At 36.6% G+C, this 20,075-nt stretch overlaps 1 protein-coding gene across 1 annotated transcript in view; it reads left to right on the forward strand.

The window, feature by feature from the left end:
* Positions 1 to 20,075, forward strand: part of MYOF (myoferlin) — a 62,382-nt gene that overhangs the window by 6,037 nt on the left and 36,270 nt on the right. Inside the window, exons 3-16 of the mRNA XM_084210772.1 lie at positions 692 to 783; positions 6,957 to 7,065; positions 8,254 to 8,338; positions 10,410 to 10,570; positions 11,059 to 11,187; positions 12,467 to 12,529; positions 12,630 to 12,680; positions 14,229 to 14,259; positions 14,705 to 14,820; positions 15,934 to 16,060; positions 16,506 to 16,609; positions 17,536 to 17,604; positions 17,729 to 17,772; positions 18,226 to 18,308. Of these exons, the coding sequence (XP_084066898.1) occupies positions 692 to 783; positions 6,957 to 7,065; positions 8,254 to 8,338; positions 10,410 to 10,570; positions 11,059 to 11,187; positions 12,467 to 12,529; positions 12,630 to 12,680; positions 14,229 to 14,259; positions 14,705 to 14,820; positions 15,934 to 16,060; positions 16,506 to 16,609; positions 17,536 to 17,604; positions 17,729 to 17,772; positions 18,226 to 18,308 (1,264 nt within the window). The remainder of the gene's footprint in view (positions 1 to 691; positions 784 to 6,956; positions 7,066 to 8,253; positions 8,339 to 10,409; positions 10,571 to 11,058; positions 11,188 to 12,466; positions 12,530 to 12,629; positions 12,681 to 14,228; positions 14,260 to 14,704; positions 14,821 to 15,933; positions 16,061 to 16,505; positions 16,610 to 17,535; positions 17,605 to 17,728; positions 17,773 to 18,225; positions 18,309 to 20,075) is intronic.

The following is a 20,075-nucleotide window of genomic DNA, read 5'->3' on the forward strand; positions in this document are numbered from 1 at the left end:
TTGCACCATGTATTACAATTCATTAGCAATCTGTTAATGTAAAATTAGATGGATAACTGATGAGTTTTCTTTCCATCAAAATGATACTCAGCCACTGTTTAGCCATGTGTATGGGAACATAATGGGATAATTTATTATGTACCAGGAAAAGCCATACAGAATTAAAAGGAATTATGTATTGAAAGTCCTTGTGGTTTATTTGTAGGCCTAGTCTTATGTTGCATCTTCAGGATTATTTTTCTTGGGGAAAATGTTTTCTTGGCGGTGTTTTCTCACAACAATAAATGAAAGTAAAGTTTTTTCTTACATTTTTGTAATTAGAACTATAAAAAAAGGGAACACAAACTATTTGTTTAAATTCAATAGCAACTTAGTTCAGCCAATATTGGTCTGGACTTATATCAGATATCATGAATGACAATATGTATCTTAGTGTGAGGAACTGCAAAAGAAATTATGATTCACTATTAAACAATTTTATTGTGCTATTGTTGCTAGTAATTAGCAAAACAAATACATGCTATGAGCATTTTTTACTTTACTTTCACAAATGTAAGCTGGATTTGGTCTCACTAAATGCAAAATTTATTTCTGAATAGTTTTGTTGTATCTGCTACTCTGCTGGTAATTTTTACATAACTTGTCATTAAATTTGGGTTTGGTCCTTTTTTTTTTTTTTTTTTTGGTTCAGATTATTGAATTTGACTTGAAAGGAATTGCTCTGGATAATTCATCTTCCCTAACAATTATTGTGAAGGATTTTGAAACAATTGGACAAAACAAGTATGTTCCTTCTTTCCCTCTCCCTACCCACTCCCACCCCAGTATTAAAAACAACTTTCAATTCTGAAGTACAGAGGGAAAATGGAGCTGATAGCTAGTGTTTGCTGTGCTTTCTCTTTTCTGTCAATGCTAGTTCTCTGATGCTATTCTGAAAGGAAGTATGATCATGTCATCTTTTCTTTTTTTCATGGCAGATTTCATATGTCTTGGGCAAACATTCATGTTTACTCATAGTAGCCCAATTCCATTGTTAGCTTTTCTTTACTACTCTCTGCCTCCTCCCAAGGTGTGGATTCTGGTTCTCACAATACTCTTAACAGCTCTGTCATAAAATCCCTGTGAATCAAGCCAGTGCCCTCAGGTCTTTCATTCTTCAGATTCCTGCAGGTCAGTTAGGCAGGAATATATTGCATGCCTCTGACTTTAGGGAGATCTGGAAACTTGAGATAGGAAAGCTTATCAGTAGTCAGAATTTTGTAGTGGACTTTATAATTCATCAAAAAATAAAGGAAAGTGATTATCTGAAGAGCCTAAAATGTTTCACTCTGTAAAAACCCATGTTTCACTCTGTACATGGGTTCAAAGTTAAGCAGTCATGTTGTTGGTTTTCTTCAAATTGTATTTTAAAATATAATCTAGTCTCATATTTGTAATTCTTAACCCCCAGCTTGTGCAAATGCCTGTTTGTTTTTCTTGGGTTTATGCACAGAAAGTTGTTCATACCAAAGTCAGAGTAGTAATGCTCTTTGAAAACAGATCCTCAATAACATCCTCATATTTGCAATGTGTGATGAGTTTGGAAGGGATATTGGCAGGGGAACAAGATAAGGGGGTGGGTAGTGAGAAACACATGAGCAGCATCCTGATTTTAACATGGTAATAGGAAATAGCATCTTGTAGTTCTTTTAAAGACACAAAGCATTGTAACAACAGAAGAGATTTGATATTTATGAACATTCACATTTAGATGAAAGAGTACATGAAAGGAAGGAATGTGGAATAAGTTTCTCACCTACCAATTGCATGTATGCATAACCTGTATTTCTGTAGAATTACTGATTCTGTTGGAGAGAGATTTAGGACTATCATATCAAAGATTTGCTATTTTTTAATGGTATCCTCTTTTAATACTTAAGAAAAAGTCAATAGTTAGATACATGTCTGAAGTGCTGCAGCGTTTCAAAACAGTGCTCAGTGGAAGAGTGTGCAAATAACACTCCCATGGTTTGTCTGCATGCTAGTTCAGGATTGGGAAGTTGGAGCACAATGCCTATCTAAGTCCTTACTATGGAGAGCTATTTTAATGGCAGTTTAAGAAACCCAGTGTTTGCTTCTGACATTGACAAGTAGACCCGTTAACTTGGGAGCTGTGTTAGGTGGGATTTGAATTGAAATCAACAGTCTTCCCTTTAGAGATTCATGGTTTTATATATTTTATTTAAAATTCTAGGTTTAATTTGGGTTTAGTTTTTGAGTGTAAAGAGCATGTCTAGGGGCCTCTGTTGCCTGAGAACGAGCAATGAGAAGAACCTACACCATGTCTTTGGCACAATTTTTTTTCTTCTGGAGGAAAATATGCAGTGGGGATTGCTGTTGTTACATTCAAAGCAGTGGCAACTTTTGCTCCAATGTTCTGCTGCTGTCTGTCTATAGGCTAGAAGCAGAGCCCTGTGTTTCTCAGGCCAGCCTCCCTTTGTGGCTGCTCACTGACAAAGCTCCTGGCCAGCACCCACTCTGCTGGCCCATGCACTCTTAGTCCTGACTAGTTGCAGACACCTGGTCTGTTCCTGTGCTCAAGAGGTGACTACAAAGCCACAGAGCAACAGAGCAGAAGATTGCAGTGTAAGACATGATTTGTTCCAGTTCCTAAAAGCTGCTATAACTGTTCACCCAGTCTGTTTTTAAACATGCTGGAGGAGGAGTACAGTGGATTTATTCTGCTTTTGCACTGTGCCAAGGCACTGAACTCATTGCTTTGGCATGTTTCTGTAAATTAAGCCTGAAAGAACATTTGGATATTTTTCCATTTCTTTGTTTTCCAGGAGAGAAGATTTACTGCTTCATTTACAGGATCACTAAACTTTTGCAGATAGGTTAATAAGTGCTCTTCATAGAGAAAAGTCACAATAATTGGAAAAGATAAATAAAGCAAACCACTGTTTACAGACAGAACATCATAGGAATGAACCAGAGGACTCGTATGATTCATGCTTAGTTAGGTTTTCTGGCATAAAGATGTTTGAAAAGAGAACACATCTGTTTTCTATTACATCTCATAATGTTAGTAGAAAGATTTCAAATTCTCAGAACACAAATTTTCTGTAGTTAAAAAACCTTAATCCCAAAAACCTTACAGTAATGTCAGTTGTCCCTGTGAAGTTAAGAGAACGAGCTGGGATTATGTGTTTCCCTGTGTCCTTTGTGTAGTTAGTAACCTAGTGAGACAGGAAAAACACATTGGGCACACCCTTTGCTCTAACAGAAAAATGCAGCTACAAATGGGAAGTGCAGCAAATTATTTAGTCATTACTAAGGACTTCTCATAGTTAAATAATTTCCAGATTGTTTAAATCCTCCTACAGCTGTACCCTTTTGTGTGGATTTTTTTCCACATCAGTGTGACTGTACATAGTAGCAGGATTTCCAAGATCCAGACAGTTTAAGATTTAGTTTTGGCCTTTTCTTTCTTGTTCAAAACAGTATCCATGTTTTGTTTCTTTACTAAAGTTTGTTCTTGCAAAGAGTATTACCAAATAAGTAAAGATGACATAGAGGTATTTCTTAATAAAAGTAATTAAACAGAGCAGGAATGAATAACAGAGGGTGGGTGTTGAGTCTTGTAGTATACTCTATAATGAAATATACACACTGAGAAAGAAGGCTTGAGTACAGTAATTGTAACTGCAGAATCAAGTTGCTGATGAGTATAATAAATATAAACCTCTCCCAAAATATATCCTTAAAAATAGATGAAAAGAATTTCAATGCTTGACTCTTCAGTAATTTAAACCTTGGGGCTTCCAGAAGTAGCATGTAAGCAGCTAGAGGATATGATAGGCTGAAGAGTTTAGTATATATTGCTACCTTCAAACCAAGAGGAATAATAAAATGGTTGGTACTTCCTGATCCAGACATGGGTGTGAAGTTTCACTTTACTTGGTTATTAGGCAGCTAACAGGAAGTGCTAACCACAGCACTAACGGATTAATTAGCTTTGGCACAAATGGAACTCAGTGTTTCGTAGTTGATCATCAGTAGTTCATTGGTTTCATGCTTATAAACTAGGTATTTTCCTTTGATCAATGTAGGGAAGCTGTTGTAGGCCTGGTAAGGTTCAAAATCAGCTCTTGCATTTATTTTTTGTGTCAGCTCCAGTGGTAGACCAGAATGTTTAAACTGCTTGCAGAACAGAGTTTTTGCTTTACTCCTGCAAAGCTGGGGAAGTTTAAGAGACCAGACTAAGTCTAATGCCCAGACTGATCGAGCATTATACCTGTGGAAGTCTTAGGGATAGCCAAAGAGGTACTGAAACATTTAAGAGACAATACTAATTTGTTTTGGTCTTCTGCTAAAACAGCTGGTGAATGAAAGGTCAGAGGATGCATTAAGCTATTCCAGTAGCAGAACCTGTCCCACTTGATGGTGTCAAGAGACTAGTGTGAATTAAATGGGCAATTGTTGATCTGCTCAGGCAAGAGGAAGAAAGCTGGAATAGGTCCAGCAAAGGACAGTGTCCTTTGATGATGTACAGGTGGTAGAAAGTCTTTTCAGCTGTGCTGGAAGGAAAGGATTCCTTGTCATCTTGTAAGTCATGGCTTCAGATGGAGGTCACATACAATCCTGCCTGAAGGTAAAAAGTCTTCAGAGGAAGAGTTCAGAGGAACCCAGCAACTTCACAGTAGCCATGCAGAGAACTGGTGTCTAGTTGCCAGTCAGAGGGAAGTATAGGAGCAGACCTTGCAGCAAAGCACTAAACATCAATGAACTGGTGATGGATGTGATCTCCCAACAGCTCCTGAGGTCTGATGTAGCTGACTTAGCCCGAAGATTAGAGACTTGAGAGAAGCATGTCAGAAAAAAGGCTTTCTCTAAGGCTTGTACGAAAGTGACAAAGATGAGACATAAGGAGGACTTTGAGGCATTCCTTGTTACTTTGGAATGTGTTACTTCAGTTGTTGAGTAGCTGCATGATCAAAACCAGACTGGACATAGTCATGGGTAACTGACTAGCTTGAGCAGAGGCACTGGACTAGATGATCATGAGTGATTCCTTCCAACCTCATCAGTTCTGTGCTTCTGATAAGGGAGGGGTGAAACATCCCAAATCCAGGGAGCAGGACAGCTTTTGGAAAGGCAGAATAGTGCCCAAAGCTTAAAATTTGGCTCATGTCTAGAAGTGGACTAAGAGAGATTTATAGATTGAATATTAAATTTCTCAGTCTTGTTAGAGTGGAAAAAGACTGGAGACTGTTGTTGCCCAACCTGCTAAAGGAGAGGGGAATAAAGGCATGTAGATAGAGAGGTAATGTATAGAGGCTGCTGGTTGCAACAAGTCTATGTAACTGATTCCCTCTTCAGTCTGCTGAAGGTGATCACTATTTTTAAAAAGTTACTAGGCATTCAAATGTGTGCTGTTATCATTTGTACAGGGCAGATGAGGGTGTAAAAATGGAAATGTACAGTGGAAAATTTGAAAAGCACTACAGGTGAATGGCAATTCCTGAGTTAATGTCACCAGATAGGAGGGTGTGGTTGCTGAAACATTCATCCTGCTGATTTGAGATTGCTTTGGGTGGCTTCTGAGTTGTTTTGAAGTCACTCCATAAGCTCCAGTAAGCTCTTATCAAATCAAAAGGTCAAGTCTATATAAATTTTCTACAAATGTGCTTAGGAAAATATTTCCTTTCTCTTTTTCTTGCTTCTATGGCACCTCAAAATATGTAACTTTCTGCAGCTGAACAGAAGTTGTGATGTGTAATACCTGGAAGGTATATTTGGAGGAAATTGATATTTTATACTTAGGTGTCCTTGTGTATTTTGCAAAAAAAATAATTTATGTTCTCATAACACAGTATGCAAGAGTAGCTATAATATGCTCTTGCTCCACGTGAAAAAATACCCTTGCATCCTTAGCTGCTCCATGAAAAAGCTCTGTCACTTCAGGGGACCTCAGTTAGGTTCTTTGTGTACAGACCTTTTTTTGCTTTGGCAGCAAAGCTGGTATTTTATTTGTGACACGTGATCTTTGAAATATTTACAGGGTAAAATTATTTGGGGGTTTTTTTAATTGAAAAAAATCTCAGTTATTCCAGTAATCCACTTCAGTATGAGAGTAAACTGCTACTGCATGCCTTGGGAATGAAATACAGTGCCAGGTATCATGAGACCAGTACCACACAAAGAAATTTTGCCTAAAAGTAGTCTCTTGGTCTCAAAGTATGTGCAATTTTCATCTTTCTGGGAGAGGGTGGGAGTGACAGATGCAGTCCCAAGGTAGGCAGAAGTAGCTCAGAAGAGTCTAACACATGTCAGATCCCTCTGAAACCTTCCTTTGGTAGACTTCTCTAGAACCATTAGAAACATTCTGAGAATTTAGAAGCAAGAAGATGAAACTATTCCAAAATGCAGAATATGAACAAGAAGATTAATTTTGTGATTCTCTAGTAAGCACATTGATTGCATTTCTTCTGTTTTCATTACAAAGACTTGGTTGTGTCTGGCTTTGTGTCTGTTTTGTGTAGTACAACAGCTCTTATACCTAGTTTATGTTCACTGCTTTTCACCTGAGAGCTTGCAAATCTGTGTAGGGAGAGAAATTTTTACATTATATAGTTTACCAATGAGAATTCAGGGGTAGAAATAAGTGACATTGCTGTTGAAAGTTATACAGAAAATTATTTTCAAAAATACATGAAAAATAATTTCATTTTTTAACCTCTTTTAGGTTAAAGCTGCTATAAAGAACACCAACACATTTGAGTATAATGAAAGAGAAATTAAAAATTAGCAGTACACAATCATTACATGACATTTGCAATGGTCTTTTGCTGTGCTTTGAGTTTCAAGTCATGGCTGGAGTTACTTGGTTGTCTAACAGATGCTAGCAAAAGAAAAATGGGAACCTCTGTTTGATGTATATTTGCATGCTAATAATGATTTTTATTTAATTTCAGATTAATTGGCAGTGCATCTGTAGCACTTAAAGATCTTGTAGGTAACCAAAGCAGATCTTTTCCCTTCAAACTCATACCTCTACTGAATGAAAGGGGACATGAAACTGGAGTGAGTGATTTACATTTTCTTATTTTACTGTATTCTTGATCAAAATGCTCCAGCAACAGGGCTAATATCAATTTAATTCTTGGAAATGTCTAGCAAAAGCTCCAGACAGAGGAAATTTATAACCAGAGATAATTAGTCTATACAATTTTGTTTTCTCTGTATATATTATGTATTTGTATATATGTGTTATAAATATTATGAACCACAGAGTATGCATGGAAATCAGCCTGATGTTGAAAAAGTGCATTTTCCAAGTACCAGATGGAGTTCCCATATGCTTTGTAACAGCTACCTGTGTCAAAGCACATGATCAAGTACATGTTCTTTGCCAGCTCCCTTCAGAAAGTTACACAAGAACTTGCTTAACTTGATTTAGCACATGTTTAGATTTCAATGGTTATTACCTTAGTTATTAATTAAGTAGGTTTTGGAAGCTGGGACCTTTCTGTGTTTGTGCAGTGTAGCTGTTAAGGCACTTCATGCTGCATTCTGGTACACTCAGTCATGAGAGACTCTGAGAGTAATTTCAGTCTCTCAGCAGCTGCAGCTTAAAATCATGATTAGTTGGTCACAGGGTTGGGCTTTTCTTGCTGACTCCTCATGTTACTCTGGCAACTAGTAATAATAATGGCTTGTTCAATAATCCAAAACCACAGTCAGGCACAAAAAAGGCAATTCTATAATTAGAATGGAAAATGACGTATTGTTTTTCTTCCAGGATGGAGATAGGAACAAGCAATTAGAGAAGCCAGATAGGAAATTTTACTTATGGTTCAGACTTGTTAAGTTGTTGATGAGATAGTGTAATTTCTCTACTGCCTTTGTTTTTCTGTCTGCAAATTTAGGACGCCCCCTTGTCTGCCATGAATATTGTGGAACTAAACCCAACCTTTGTAGAACATCTTACATGCTTGTATTGTGACAGATTTTTCTAAATATAAACACAGCAACTCCATTTCTTAGATATTATTTTAGAACCTAGTCCATTAGCTGAAAATTGTGTAGTCTTTATTGTTTCTATGTATATATAGCTTAATAATAGTTCATTAACTCACCAGTAGCTGAAACTTTTAAAAACTGTTGTGCCCATGAACAGTTAACTGTTCATGCACAGTGTTTGAACAGCTTACTGCTTTAAATCAACTGTTGTGAGTACTGTGGGCTACATAAAAAACTATTTCTCTGTAGGCAACAATTGATTTGGTAGTAGGATATGAGCCACCAGCTGGACCTGCAAATCCAACTGACCCAGGAGGGACCAGTGCACAGGAAGGTATTTAATCTTTTTCTCAGAACATTAAAAGCCCTAGGAGGTGTTTAAGGTGAGGCAAGGTGATTCAGCAGCGCTGTTCACCAGAATCAAGCATGTCAAGACTGCTAGATAGCTATTTCAAAGAAAATAAGGATGATTCAGAAGCTAAGAAAAACATTGGCATTTCCTGACATAAAATGGATTTTAGCATAATTTTCTCTATTTGTTTAAAAACTTTTCAAAATGGATTTTGTTTAGGAAAGAAAGGTTTGTGAATACTCAAGGAAGCAGCAATTATCTGCTGCAATTCTAGGGCTAATCAAAAAGCAGAGACGTTCCATCTGTTACAATGTCAGGAAGCTTGGTGAAAAAATTTTCTTGATTAATTAAACCTCCTTTCCCTTGTAGAACAGTTAAGTTTTGGAAGACACTTTTTTATATTAGGTTGATATTTGACTAGGCAATGAAATTCTATGATCAGTAGGGAATATTCTTGGTCTCTCTGTACATCATATTCACCAGGCTTTTGCTGAGAGATTTTTTGAGATCTGGTTTTGCAGACTCTTAAAAGAACTGTGAAATAACAAACTTTTGCAGTTGATTGGAAAACAATAAGGCTAATATCAAGACTGTGTTTGTAAAGACAGAAGGAAGTTTAATAAATGTTTTGTAAATTTATTTTAGAGAAGTAAATCAGTTTGACCCTTATTTGGTGATAGACAGTAACATAAGAAAGAAAAAATTGAAATCAGGAGTTTTCTGGAGAGAAATTTTGATTACACTGACTTCTCTCAGTGGTGTTCTTGGAGAGCAAAAGGATAAGTAGCATAAACACAAAAGTTGTGTGTTAAATTACTGCATTTCAAAGTAATTTTATAGAAATGTGGACTTGAAGGCTAAAAATGCAAATTCACTTTTATGAGATTACTTGATAGCTTTTAAATTTTCTTCAATTACAGCATACAGATAAAATAAAAAGCGGCAGTTTTTTTATCTAGTAGCAGAAACTGCCTGAAAATTATTTCACTGTGAGTTATCAAACACACTTTAGTCAGTTATTGTAAATACCTATTTCCCATGAAATGAAATCACTTTCCCTGAGGCAGCTAGAGCTGTTTCAGGAATTAAAAACTGAGTGCTAATGTAATCAGTGAGCTGCATGGATCCATTCAGGCAAATGCACTTGGTAGAGAGTGGGTGTGGTCCTCTGCTTATAAAATACTTAGCATGTCAATCTCTCTGGCTTTATACATCTCTTACAAGGACCATGAAGAACTTCATTATACAAAGTGATCATCAGCCTGTAATTTATGAAGTTAGAATACATTCTGTTAATGCCAACCAGCAGAGACACAGCTCATTCTTCCTCTAAATTTTACCATAGTCACTGCCCAGTTAAGAAAAGCTGTAAACACAAGGAAGTGACCACTTTTGTGGTCTAGATATTTATGAATCCTGTTTTGCAATACTGGAATCTCAGAGTATGATTCAGTATTATAGTGTCATGTGGTTGTAGAACTGTCTTCCCCAAAGGTATGTTGATTTCAGAGCTGTCAAAGAGCCTTACTGAAAAACTTATTCCACACTTAAATGTTGTGGAGAAGGATTCAGTTTTATTTTGGATGGCAGACCCTAAATGTATTAGTGCATTCAAGATTCTGAACTAAAAACCAGTGCTGTGCTATAGCCTAGTCTTGCTGCTGGGAAACAGCAAGATTCATTCAACAGCAATGTTTATTCAGCTGGAATAAAATGAATCCCTTGTGGTGAATTGTGAACTGGTTGGAGAATGATTACAGCTCAGCTTTGCTTGAATTGGTTGATTAAAAAATATATATGAGAATTGTATTAGACACTCTCAGAAGAGAGACTGATCTAGAGTTACTTTGGTTAGGATATAAGTTGTTCTTAAGCAGGCTAGAAGGACTAGCTTTCAAAAGGAGTTGGAAGAATGTAGTTGGCAAAAACATTGTTGATGTGAGCTAATAATAGAATTTTAGTGGAACTGTTGGATAGCAGACTCTTACTCCTTTAACTTCAACAGCAAGTTCTGCTATTTGTTTATTAATTGCACTGGTTTTTGTTGTGTGAGATGGAGAAGATGATGGAGGTTATGAGGATGGGTTGGATGGTCCAGTTGCTGGTATCACACCAACAGTTCCAAGTGGCACGAAGGAAGCCCAGCTGGCTAAACGCATCACCAAAGGAAAGAAAACACGGAGAATCCTCTCCAACAAACCACAAGATTTTCAGGTACTAGATTTATTAAATATTGCATGTTCCCTTTTTCTGCTGATTATAATAGGCTTTTACAGAGCCTGAGCATAATTTAGTGTCAGCTTATCTAATGCACCACAGAGATAATTAGCCTTTTCATTTGAAAGCCAGTATTTCAAAATTATTCCTCAAATGTTCCTGTTACTCAGATGTCTGATTTTGTACAGTTCTGACTGGAATAGGGATGAACCTTATTTGCTGGATAGTTGAACAGATTTCAAACTACTGTAGCAGCTTCAAAAATAAATGGTAAAGGCAAGTGAAAAAGCTCCAGCAAAATTATTACCCTAACTTGTCTTGCAAAATTAATTACCCTCATAATTAAGCTTGCAAAGTCTGGTTTGTATCTCTCAGCTACTTCAGGTGTTGGCTAAGATTTTTGGTGGTATAATAAGGAATTGTTGTGATAAGGATCACAGATAATATATAGAATTAATTAGTACAAATATTTGGGTTTTTTTCAGATTCGTGTTAGGATCATTGAAGGTCGTCAGTTGCCTGGAAATAACATAAAACCAGTAGTCAAAGTTCATGTTTGTGGTCAGACACACAGGACAAGGATCAAAAGAGGAAATAACCCATTTTTTGATGAAGTAAGTATGTGGTGTAAGAAGACTCTAGCTGAAGTGTTGGGGCTATCAAATGTTGAGAAGTAGTTGATACAGCTTTCATTATGATCAATTAATAAATATTTACTAATATTTATAGGTAATTATGGCTAACATGCATTATGCCATTCCCAGTCCCTTTCTTTATGTATTCACATCACTAAACACATCTCTGCCACTGACAGTCTTAGCAGATAAAACTAACTAGAAGCCAGTCAAAATTCATATGAGACATATAGAATGTGTTCTTTGGTGCACTTGGCCGTGTGACAGAATCACTTTGAATAGTTGTGTGTAGGTTATAAAAATCACAGAAAAATTAATTAGAAATAATTGTAGACCACTGTGGTGTGTGCAGAGGAGTGCTCTGTGCAATGCCATAGGACTGCCTCAGATTCTGGAGATGTCATTGCCTTGCTACCCATGATTTATAAAAGCACAACTAGATTTCTCTGTCCAGACAGGGGGTCTGTGCATCAAACACACTGAAATACAGGAGAGAATTCAAAGCCACCTAAGGGACACAAGAATGATCCCATAGCTGAAAGATTAATGTTGCAAAACTGAAGTGTAATAGAGAAAATGCTGAGGATGACTCTCATTATCTGGGCACGTGTGGAAAATTCTGAAGATTTTGGAATTGCATGGCAAGCATGTTTAACATACACAGACAAGACCCAGGAATTTATAAAACTTTAAAACCTGAAATAAGCTGTACGTAGCAGTCAAAATTCACGAAGCCATGGAAAAAATAGGGAGGGCAGCAAGTCAGTTGCACCTTATATTGAAACAATTCCTTGGCAGTCTCAGTATCCATAGTAGTCCAAAACTGGAATACAAATCCCTGTCACCACTATCCCTAAACAATGCCTCTTTGAGAACTACAACAGAGGATAGACCAGGATATAATGTTCTAGCAAATGGACTTTATAGTTTCTGCAGTTGTTCGCCTGAGAAAAATATGAAGTGGAGAGCAAGGAGCAAAGGGCAGTGCTGGAAGCTGCCAGCACAGGTATGCTGACAGTGTTTGCTCAAATGGAAGTTGTGACTGTCTTGTCTGTGTTGTACTGAGTCAATTTACTAAATTCAATTTTTCATTCTGCATTAAGTTACCCCATAATATGTCCAGCAAGGAGCTGGGGCAAAAGTACTGTATCAGGCATGCTTAACATGCCTCTTAAAATAATGGTTTGCATTTTATGTTCAAGCAATTATGTGTTTATCATTTTAAGACAGGGTTTTTTGTTTGTTTTTGCCTTGACAGATATTTTTCTACAATGTCCACATGACTCCTTTAGAGCTGCTCGATGAAACCGTTAGCATTCGGGTGAGAAAAACCACAAGGCTGCTGGATACCTGTAGCATCCTCTGGCCATTCACCAGGTTGTTTAGGAACATTCCTGTTTCATGCTCTTCTGTCTTTTTAGGTGTATGACTCTCACTCTCTACGAGCAGACTGTCTAATGGGTGAATTTAAGGTGGGTATGGAGAAAGCTCCATATCGGGACTAAATTAAATAAAAGGGGAGAACATTTTTAAGTACTGGTTTTAAATGTTTAAATTTATCCTTCTTTTTCATGGGGTCAAAGAATTACCTGATGATGTCTTGCTTCTCAAGCTAGAGACCATTTGCCCAAAGCAAACTAGTAAGCAGGTTTTTTGGGTAGAAGAGTATTGTTAAAAAAATTTGTGTGGTTTATATACCAAGTTCTCCAACTTGTATCCAGGTAACTTTTTCTTCTTTTGTGATTATTTGATATGAGGTAGGGTTTGAAGAGATAATTTTATTAGGTAGCTAATAGGCAGAATAGTGATATGAATTTTGGCATAAAGATACACATTCTCAAATAATGTGGAGAGGTCTTCCTTTGGTCAGAAGATAAGCAAAAACAATGGTGGAAAATTCATTTAGTTAAGATGATATCAGTGACATGGTCTTTATTTGGATCTGCTATTGTCAGCTCTGGAAAGTAGACATCTGCCTGCCAAGAATTCCCATGTAATGTAATTCCCATGTAATTCCCTTGTAATGGCTACTGGGATCAGCTGTTATAACACCTCTAGTATCAATACTGGCTGTCTTTTCTGCTTGCTTATTTGGTACTGCATAAATTCAATAGGTCTCTAGATCAGCTTTTTACAAAAATATGCAAAGAAGGAAGAGTGCTCTTTTCTAAATGAAACACTTTCTGCCCCAAAGCTGATTGCTTTTTGCTTCTCACTGCTCATTTTCTTTGTGATTTCTAGTGACTCAGTCAGTGGTGTATTGCTGTGTGGAAGATTGATTGTCACTAAGCAGGTGACAGCACGTCACTCAGCTACTTTCAGTTCCTGCAGGCACACATTCCAACAGGAAACCAAGGGTAATTCTGTCTAGAAAATCACCCTTTCAGACTTCACCTGCAAGGAGTGCTGGCCCCAGCTGCCATGAGCAAACATACTTACATTCCTGAACATGTTTAAAATCTGATCCAATGAATGAGGCAATCTTGTCCAGATTTGACACCCTGGGGAAAGAAACAGTCATAATGCTTAATAAAGAAAAGGAAATTATTCATTTACAAAAAACCAAATTTCACTTCTGGAACTGAAGGATGAAATGTTGAGCAGGAAGAAGGAACAAAATTGTTCAAGAAGGAACAAAAGTGTTCTGATAAGCCTGTCTGAACATAAAATAATGAATGAGTATAGGGAATTCAAGAGGCAGTAAGCCAGCCCCATCTTGTGTCTCTGGTAAATGTAATAGCTGGGGATCCAAGAAAATAAGAAAATAACTACATGTGTTAGGTCTAATGCATCTTTTCTTGCATTTTCTTCTTGGCTGCTCTATCCCTTTGAAATCCTTCATTTTTCAGTGTAAGACATTTTCTCTTTCTCCTCCTAGTAATATTCTATGTAAACTGTCTTATTCTGTTTGTGACGAGAGAACAATGTAGTACTGCCCATGAGAAACATGGGGTGAGTTGCCCAACCATTTTTCTGTTCTGGTATTTCTTCAGAGGTAATGCCTTTCATCTTTATTTCAGATTGACATTGGCTATGTTTATGATGAGCCTGGTAAGTAATGGTTACTTCAGAACTTCTTTCCTTGAAACTACAAGTTGAAACATTTCATTGAATTTCTAAAGTAAGAGTAGAAACTTAAAGTTATTTAAGTTTGCTGCTTTAAGTATTAACTTCCAAATATCCAACAATATATAACTCTTTTCAGTGAATTCACAATGAACTACAAGCCCCTTTTCTATCAAAGACCTAAAATGTGAAAAATAATGCAAAAATATTTGACAACTATGTCCCTGAACTAGTATGCCAAAATAGTTTAACACCAGATTTCTTGTTTTAGATGGCACTATTAAGACCTGTTTAGGACATGATTATTTTGTTAAATCATTAGGGTAATTTAGGATGAAGCCTTCTTTTGAAATAGCTCACTGCCTATATGATGTCTGCCATTTTGTAATGGACATTACTGGGGTGAGTGGTGATGTTTGTTTTATTTCAGGCCATGCAGTCATGAGAAAATGGCTTTTGCTGAGTGATCCTGAAGATACAAATTCAGGAGCCAAAGGCTATGTGAAAGTCAGCATATTTGTCCTGGGAACTGGAGATGAGCCACCAGTAAGTTTAATTTAAATGGTTTTCTTCCACTCTCCATCCCACAGATACTTATTTATGTCCCCCCAACATTGTCTTAATACTGTATAATTTGCTCTGTGAGCAGTACTTACAAGACAGAATCTACTAGTGGTTTCATCCTGCACTAAGTGGTTAACTCAAAGCTTGTTTTGTTATTCTGCTCAGTTAAGCAACCTCTACCATTTGTGGATGCTCCTTCTCGTACTGGAAGCAGAGATGTGTTAGCCTGGTTTTGCATGCAAGCTAACATGTAACTCAGCTTAGCTAAGCAGTCACTGATACCAGTTCCAGGACTAAGTCAGGAATGCCTCCACTACTACACAACATGGAGAAGCCCATAGAGAAACCAGAGTACTCTTAAATTTTTCCTGGTGAAGATCAGACCCCTCAGTAATTACAAGTCAGGCACAAGTAATTTGATGCAGATGAAAGCAGCAGGTAATTTAAACAATCCAATCCTTCCTGTCTGCTGTTCTGTCAAGGTGAAAACAGGTGATTTTTCTTGTAATGCTTTTCTTACCAGACCATTGCCTGTAGTTTTGCTTTTCTTCCTGTCTGATATTTTTGCATACTGCTCTCCTTAGGTGAATATAATGTGGTTCCCAGAGCCATGGCAGATTGCCTTTTGGTTTTGTATTAACTGTTCCTCTCTGCTATCCTCATGCTTTTTGAAATCACAAGGATATGTCTAGTTGTTTGTGGTGTGTTTATTTTTTAATGAGGAAGTAGTAAGTTCTGGTAAGTTATATCAGACTTGTAAGCTTTTTCTAATTGCAGTAAATGCCTTCTCTTGAGATGAGTATGAAATTTGCATGAAGTTGGCATTTTACCTGTGCCAAAATCATCATTGTCTGGTGATGGTGATTTTGAAAGTGTGATTATAGTGGGCTCCTGCAATTCAGTACTTTAGAGATAAAACTGAAAGTAAAATAGTTTAGCTAGAATCAAATTTTTGTGGCTTGATAATTTGATAGTCTCATTCCTCATCATGAAACTGACACCAGTCTTTAGCTAATCAACAGCTTAGCTAATTACCTTAATTCTAATTCTGTACATTGCCTTGTCTTTCTTGCCTACAACTGCATCCCCCAACAGGTTGAAAAAAGGGAGAGAGATAATGAAAGTGATGATGTGGAGAGCAATCTTTTATTACCTGCTGGGACTGCTCTTCGATGGGTCACTTTCCTTCTCAAAATCTACAGAGCTGAGGACATTCCACAAAGTATGTAGCTTCTCCCTACTTGTCCACTGGTGTTTGAATGCTGTTAGAAATAGTTATTTGTGTTAGCTGTTCAGAATAGAATGTAGGTGACTTTTTATCCCTTACTGGCATATTTTCTCACCTATATCTGTGCCAAATAGCAATGTCTTCAAATACACGTATAATGTTTTTCAAATACAGTGATGCCTTTAAATTCAGGAGCATATCAGCACTTCTTATGATGTTTGAAAAATCTAAATTCTTAAAATTGCTCCTAAGCAAAATTCTTAGTTTTTACCTGCAACACTTCTGAATTTTGTTTATCGGATTAGACTAGATCTGTGAGCTGGTTGATTTTGGTAAGATTGCAATGGGCAATTTATTACTTAGGAATAATAATAGTAATCATAATAAAAATAAAAATAATAAAACAACTACCTTAATTTACTCTTTGACACCTCTCCAGTGGATGATGCTTTTGCACAAACTGTCAAGGAAATATTTGGAGGAGAAGCAGACAAGAAAAACCTGGTAGATCCATTTGTAGAAGTTTCTTTTGCTGGGAAAAAGGTAATTTATTCAATATCTGTACCTTTGTATTCTAATTGTAGTCCTGAGAACAGGTTTCAGAAGCAAACATGAGATTTTAAATTTACTGGAATTACGGAAATAAAAAAATGAAAAAATAGAGTTAACTTTGTAAAATGAAAAAATTCAAGGTACAATAGAAAGGGTGTAAAACTGATGACTAATGAAAGGAATGTATGACTAAGGGCTAGAACTGGCATATGCCAGATTGCTTGCCTACCAGTTGTTCCTGATTGCTTTCAGTGATTGGTGATACAGATCTTTCTGGACAGATAACCTGCATTTGTACATTGAAATAACAATGTGTTCCTTAGAATGCCAAATTTGATCTGGGGCACAATTGCACAGCTTATATTCATTACTAGTAAATTTTTTGTCATTTAGTATGCTGTACAGTCAGGTTACCACACCCAGTAGTGTAGAAGATCTTAAGAAGACATGACCAGCAAATAATGCAGCCTCTCCCCTATGATATATTCTTCATCTACTCTAAAATCTGCATAAAGAAAGCTGAAATCAAGTAATTCCCTCATCTCATTTCTCTGCAGTGATAAGAGCAGGTTAAATTGTGGCTTGTGGAAATAACAAGCTTTAATAATTTCATTTGATTGTTGCTAGTGAAAAAAAAATTAGGGTAACCCAAGTCTCATATTTAAACACTGTTTCAATATTTTCTTTCCTCTGAAAGTCATTAATGCTGCATATGCAGATTAATCTAACAGTAGTTATCAGTGGAAAACTCATTGAGCATCAATGGCTCATTGCAGCATTAAACCAGGATTCATTTACTACTACCCCTAACTTCTGCAGTCAGAGGATGATGTGTCCTAAATCACGGCTAGTAAATACTTTTTTTCTGTTTTATCTTTCATGTTGTTCTGTTGTATATTTGATTTCATTTTTGGCAGGTTTGCACAAACATAATTGAGAAAAATGCTAATCCAGAATGGAATCAAATTATTTATCTTCAAATCAAGGTCAGTTTTTTTTACCCTTGTTTCTGTAGTAACCAGCCTTTTTTTTTGGAACTAAGGGCGTTAACATGGCAGAAGTGAAGAAAAGTAATGAGTTTTTTTACTTTCATTGCTTTTTTAATTTCAGTTTCCCTCGATGTGTGAGAAAATAAAACTTTCAGTTGTTGACTGGTGAGTTATGGCTTTTAATCAAATCACTGAAGAAGCTAAATCATAATAAGCAAAGAAAAAGAAAATAAGAAAAGATGATAATAAGAAAAGAAAATAAGATAATAAGAAAAGTCTGGTTCTATAGATATTTTTACAGTGCATGAGAGTATTTAAGCAAGCGTTTAAGTACCTTTATGGTCTCTTTACCAGAGATCTGATTAGTGTAACATGAGATTATTTTTAATTGTGTGCAGTGAGAACTCAGCACTATCACTGTTTAATGATAGTGTAAAAGTCAGGTGACTTATTCAGAGATTACAGCCTACTTTTGTAACTTGGCATTACTGGTTTTGTTAGTACTATTGAAGCACTTCAGGTCATAGAAAATGTGTGTGCTAGTAGTTTGTCACTGTATGTGATGACCAGCATTATATTTAAATAAAATCTTCTTTTTTTTTTTTTCCTTTTTTGTAGGGATCGACTTACAAAAAATGATGTAGTTGGAACAACATATTTAAGTCTCTCAAAAATTGCTTCTTCTGGAGGAGAGGTTGAAGGTAACTGCTTGAGCAGTGTGTAACACACTATCTCCTCTTGAGTTACACAGAATGGCAAAGATCAGTGTTCTAAGAAAGTATATATTTATCTATAGTTTCTCAATTCCCTGGCAACAGGATTGTCTGTTCCTTTTGAAATTTTCAAAACAATGCTCCTAGAAAACATTCTATGGGACTTTTAAAAGTAAAGTATTAAAATTGTAATGACTAAACCACATGATGGTGGAAATAGCAATAATTCAAGATTTGGTTTTCCACTATATATATATGTTAATGAACTGAGTAAATTTGTGAGTACTTTCCCAAATTCAGAAAACGGTGTGATATCACAATCTACCATGTGTAAGATATGCAAATTTACTTAGATGCTTAATAACATATTTAATTTCAAGGCAATCTGGAGTCACTGCTTCAGAACCAGTTCTTTGGATACTTGTAAGCAAGACTCCTTTTGCTACCTCATGAGTATCTGTTCTATCTCTGAGAAGAGAACCTAAAAGCTGTGGAATGTTCCTGAGTAGTTGGCCTAAAGGAACCATTTAGAGCCACATACTCATTTCCTGGACACCACTGGGCTGCTTGCAGATGCTGGGGAACTTGTGTCAGTCTCTGCTCTGATCAGCAGCTGACTAGAAGTAGCCACTGCATCTCATTGCACAAGTGCTCTGTATTCCTGTTTTGTAACTCTGATTTTGATTGCACTGCTATGATTGCAGACAATTGATTCATATGCTTCAATCAGTAGGGATGGCTGGATATGTAATTTCATACAGCTAAAACCCAAAACTGATTAACTACAAGAAAAGAAGTTAGACAAGATATGAGGTGCCTAACATATTGTTCCCATTGGGAAATAGCTTTGTAATAAAACTCTTCTTTAAAATATTATAAGAAATAATATTTCTGCCAACATTTTGGAAAATATTAGAAAAAATCCAGTTACATTTATATTCTAATATAATCTTGTGATTATTGATAATTTCTTTGGGATCCAAATCGGTAATCACCTCTTTTTATAGTGAGTTCTTTCATACAATTGGGCCAGCTCCCACACTAGGATTTTCTGTTAGCTTGCCAGAAAAATTGTTTTTTATCTTTTTAGTGAACATAGCTTGGCATATTAGTTATCCAAGCAGCATTGTAAAGCTCAAGGTTAAACAGGCTTAACATGTATTTTTCTGACTGTCTACAACAGTTTGAAGGACATTGTCTCGAAACCATTTTCAGCATTGTCACAATACGAATCTAAATTACTTTTTTCTGTTGTATTTATAAAATCTATATGATATATACTTGTCTGAGACAGACCAATTTGTCCTTAAATTCGTGACTATATCACTAAAAACAAAGTTAGTGGCTCCAATCCTGTACTGACTTGAGTCAAGAATTGGATGGAATTGTATATTCAGTCACATAAAAGCTTATAAAATAGTCCTCTTAGAAGGGCTGCTGTTGAAGTAAGACTTTATGCAAATATTCTTTTTATATATCCTGTGCACAGCCAGAAGCAAAAGGAAAAGGCAATGGCAAGCCAAGAGAGAGGGGTTGGGCTGGTGGGGACAGTTCAGATCTGGAGGGATCACTTGTGCTCCCCTCTGAGTGTGTATCCTGAGCTGCAGCTGAGTTACAGAGCACTTACACTTCAAACCCAGGCACTCAGTAACTGGGGAGATTGCTTTGGTTTCTCTCTCTGCTCAGGTACTGGCACTGGAATAGCCATTTCTGTTATCTCCTCTTTAGTGCTGTGCTGAGGCCTGTTCTGGCTTC

The sequence above is a fragment of the Fringilla coelebs genome, assembly GCF_963513975.1.
Source record: "Fringilla coelebs genome assembly, chromosome: 8".
Lineage (NCBI taxonomy): Eukaryota > Metazoa > Chordata > Aves > Passeriformes > Fringillidae > Fringilla > Fringilla coelebs.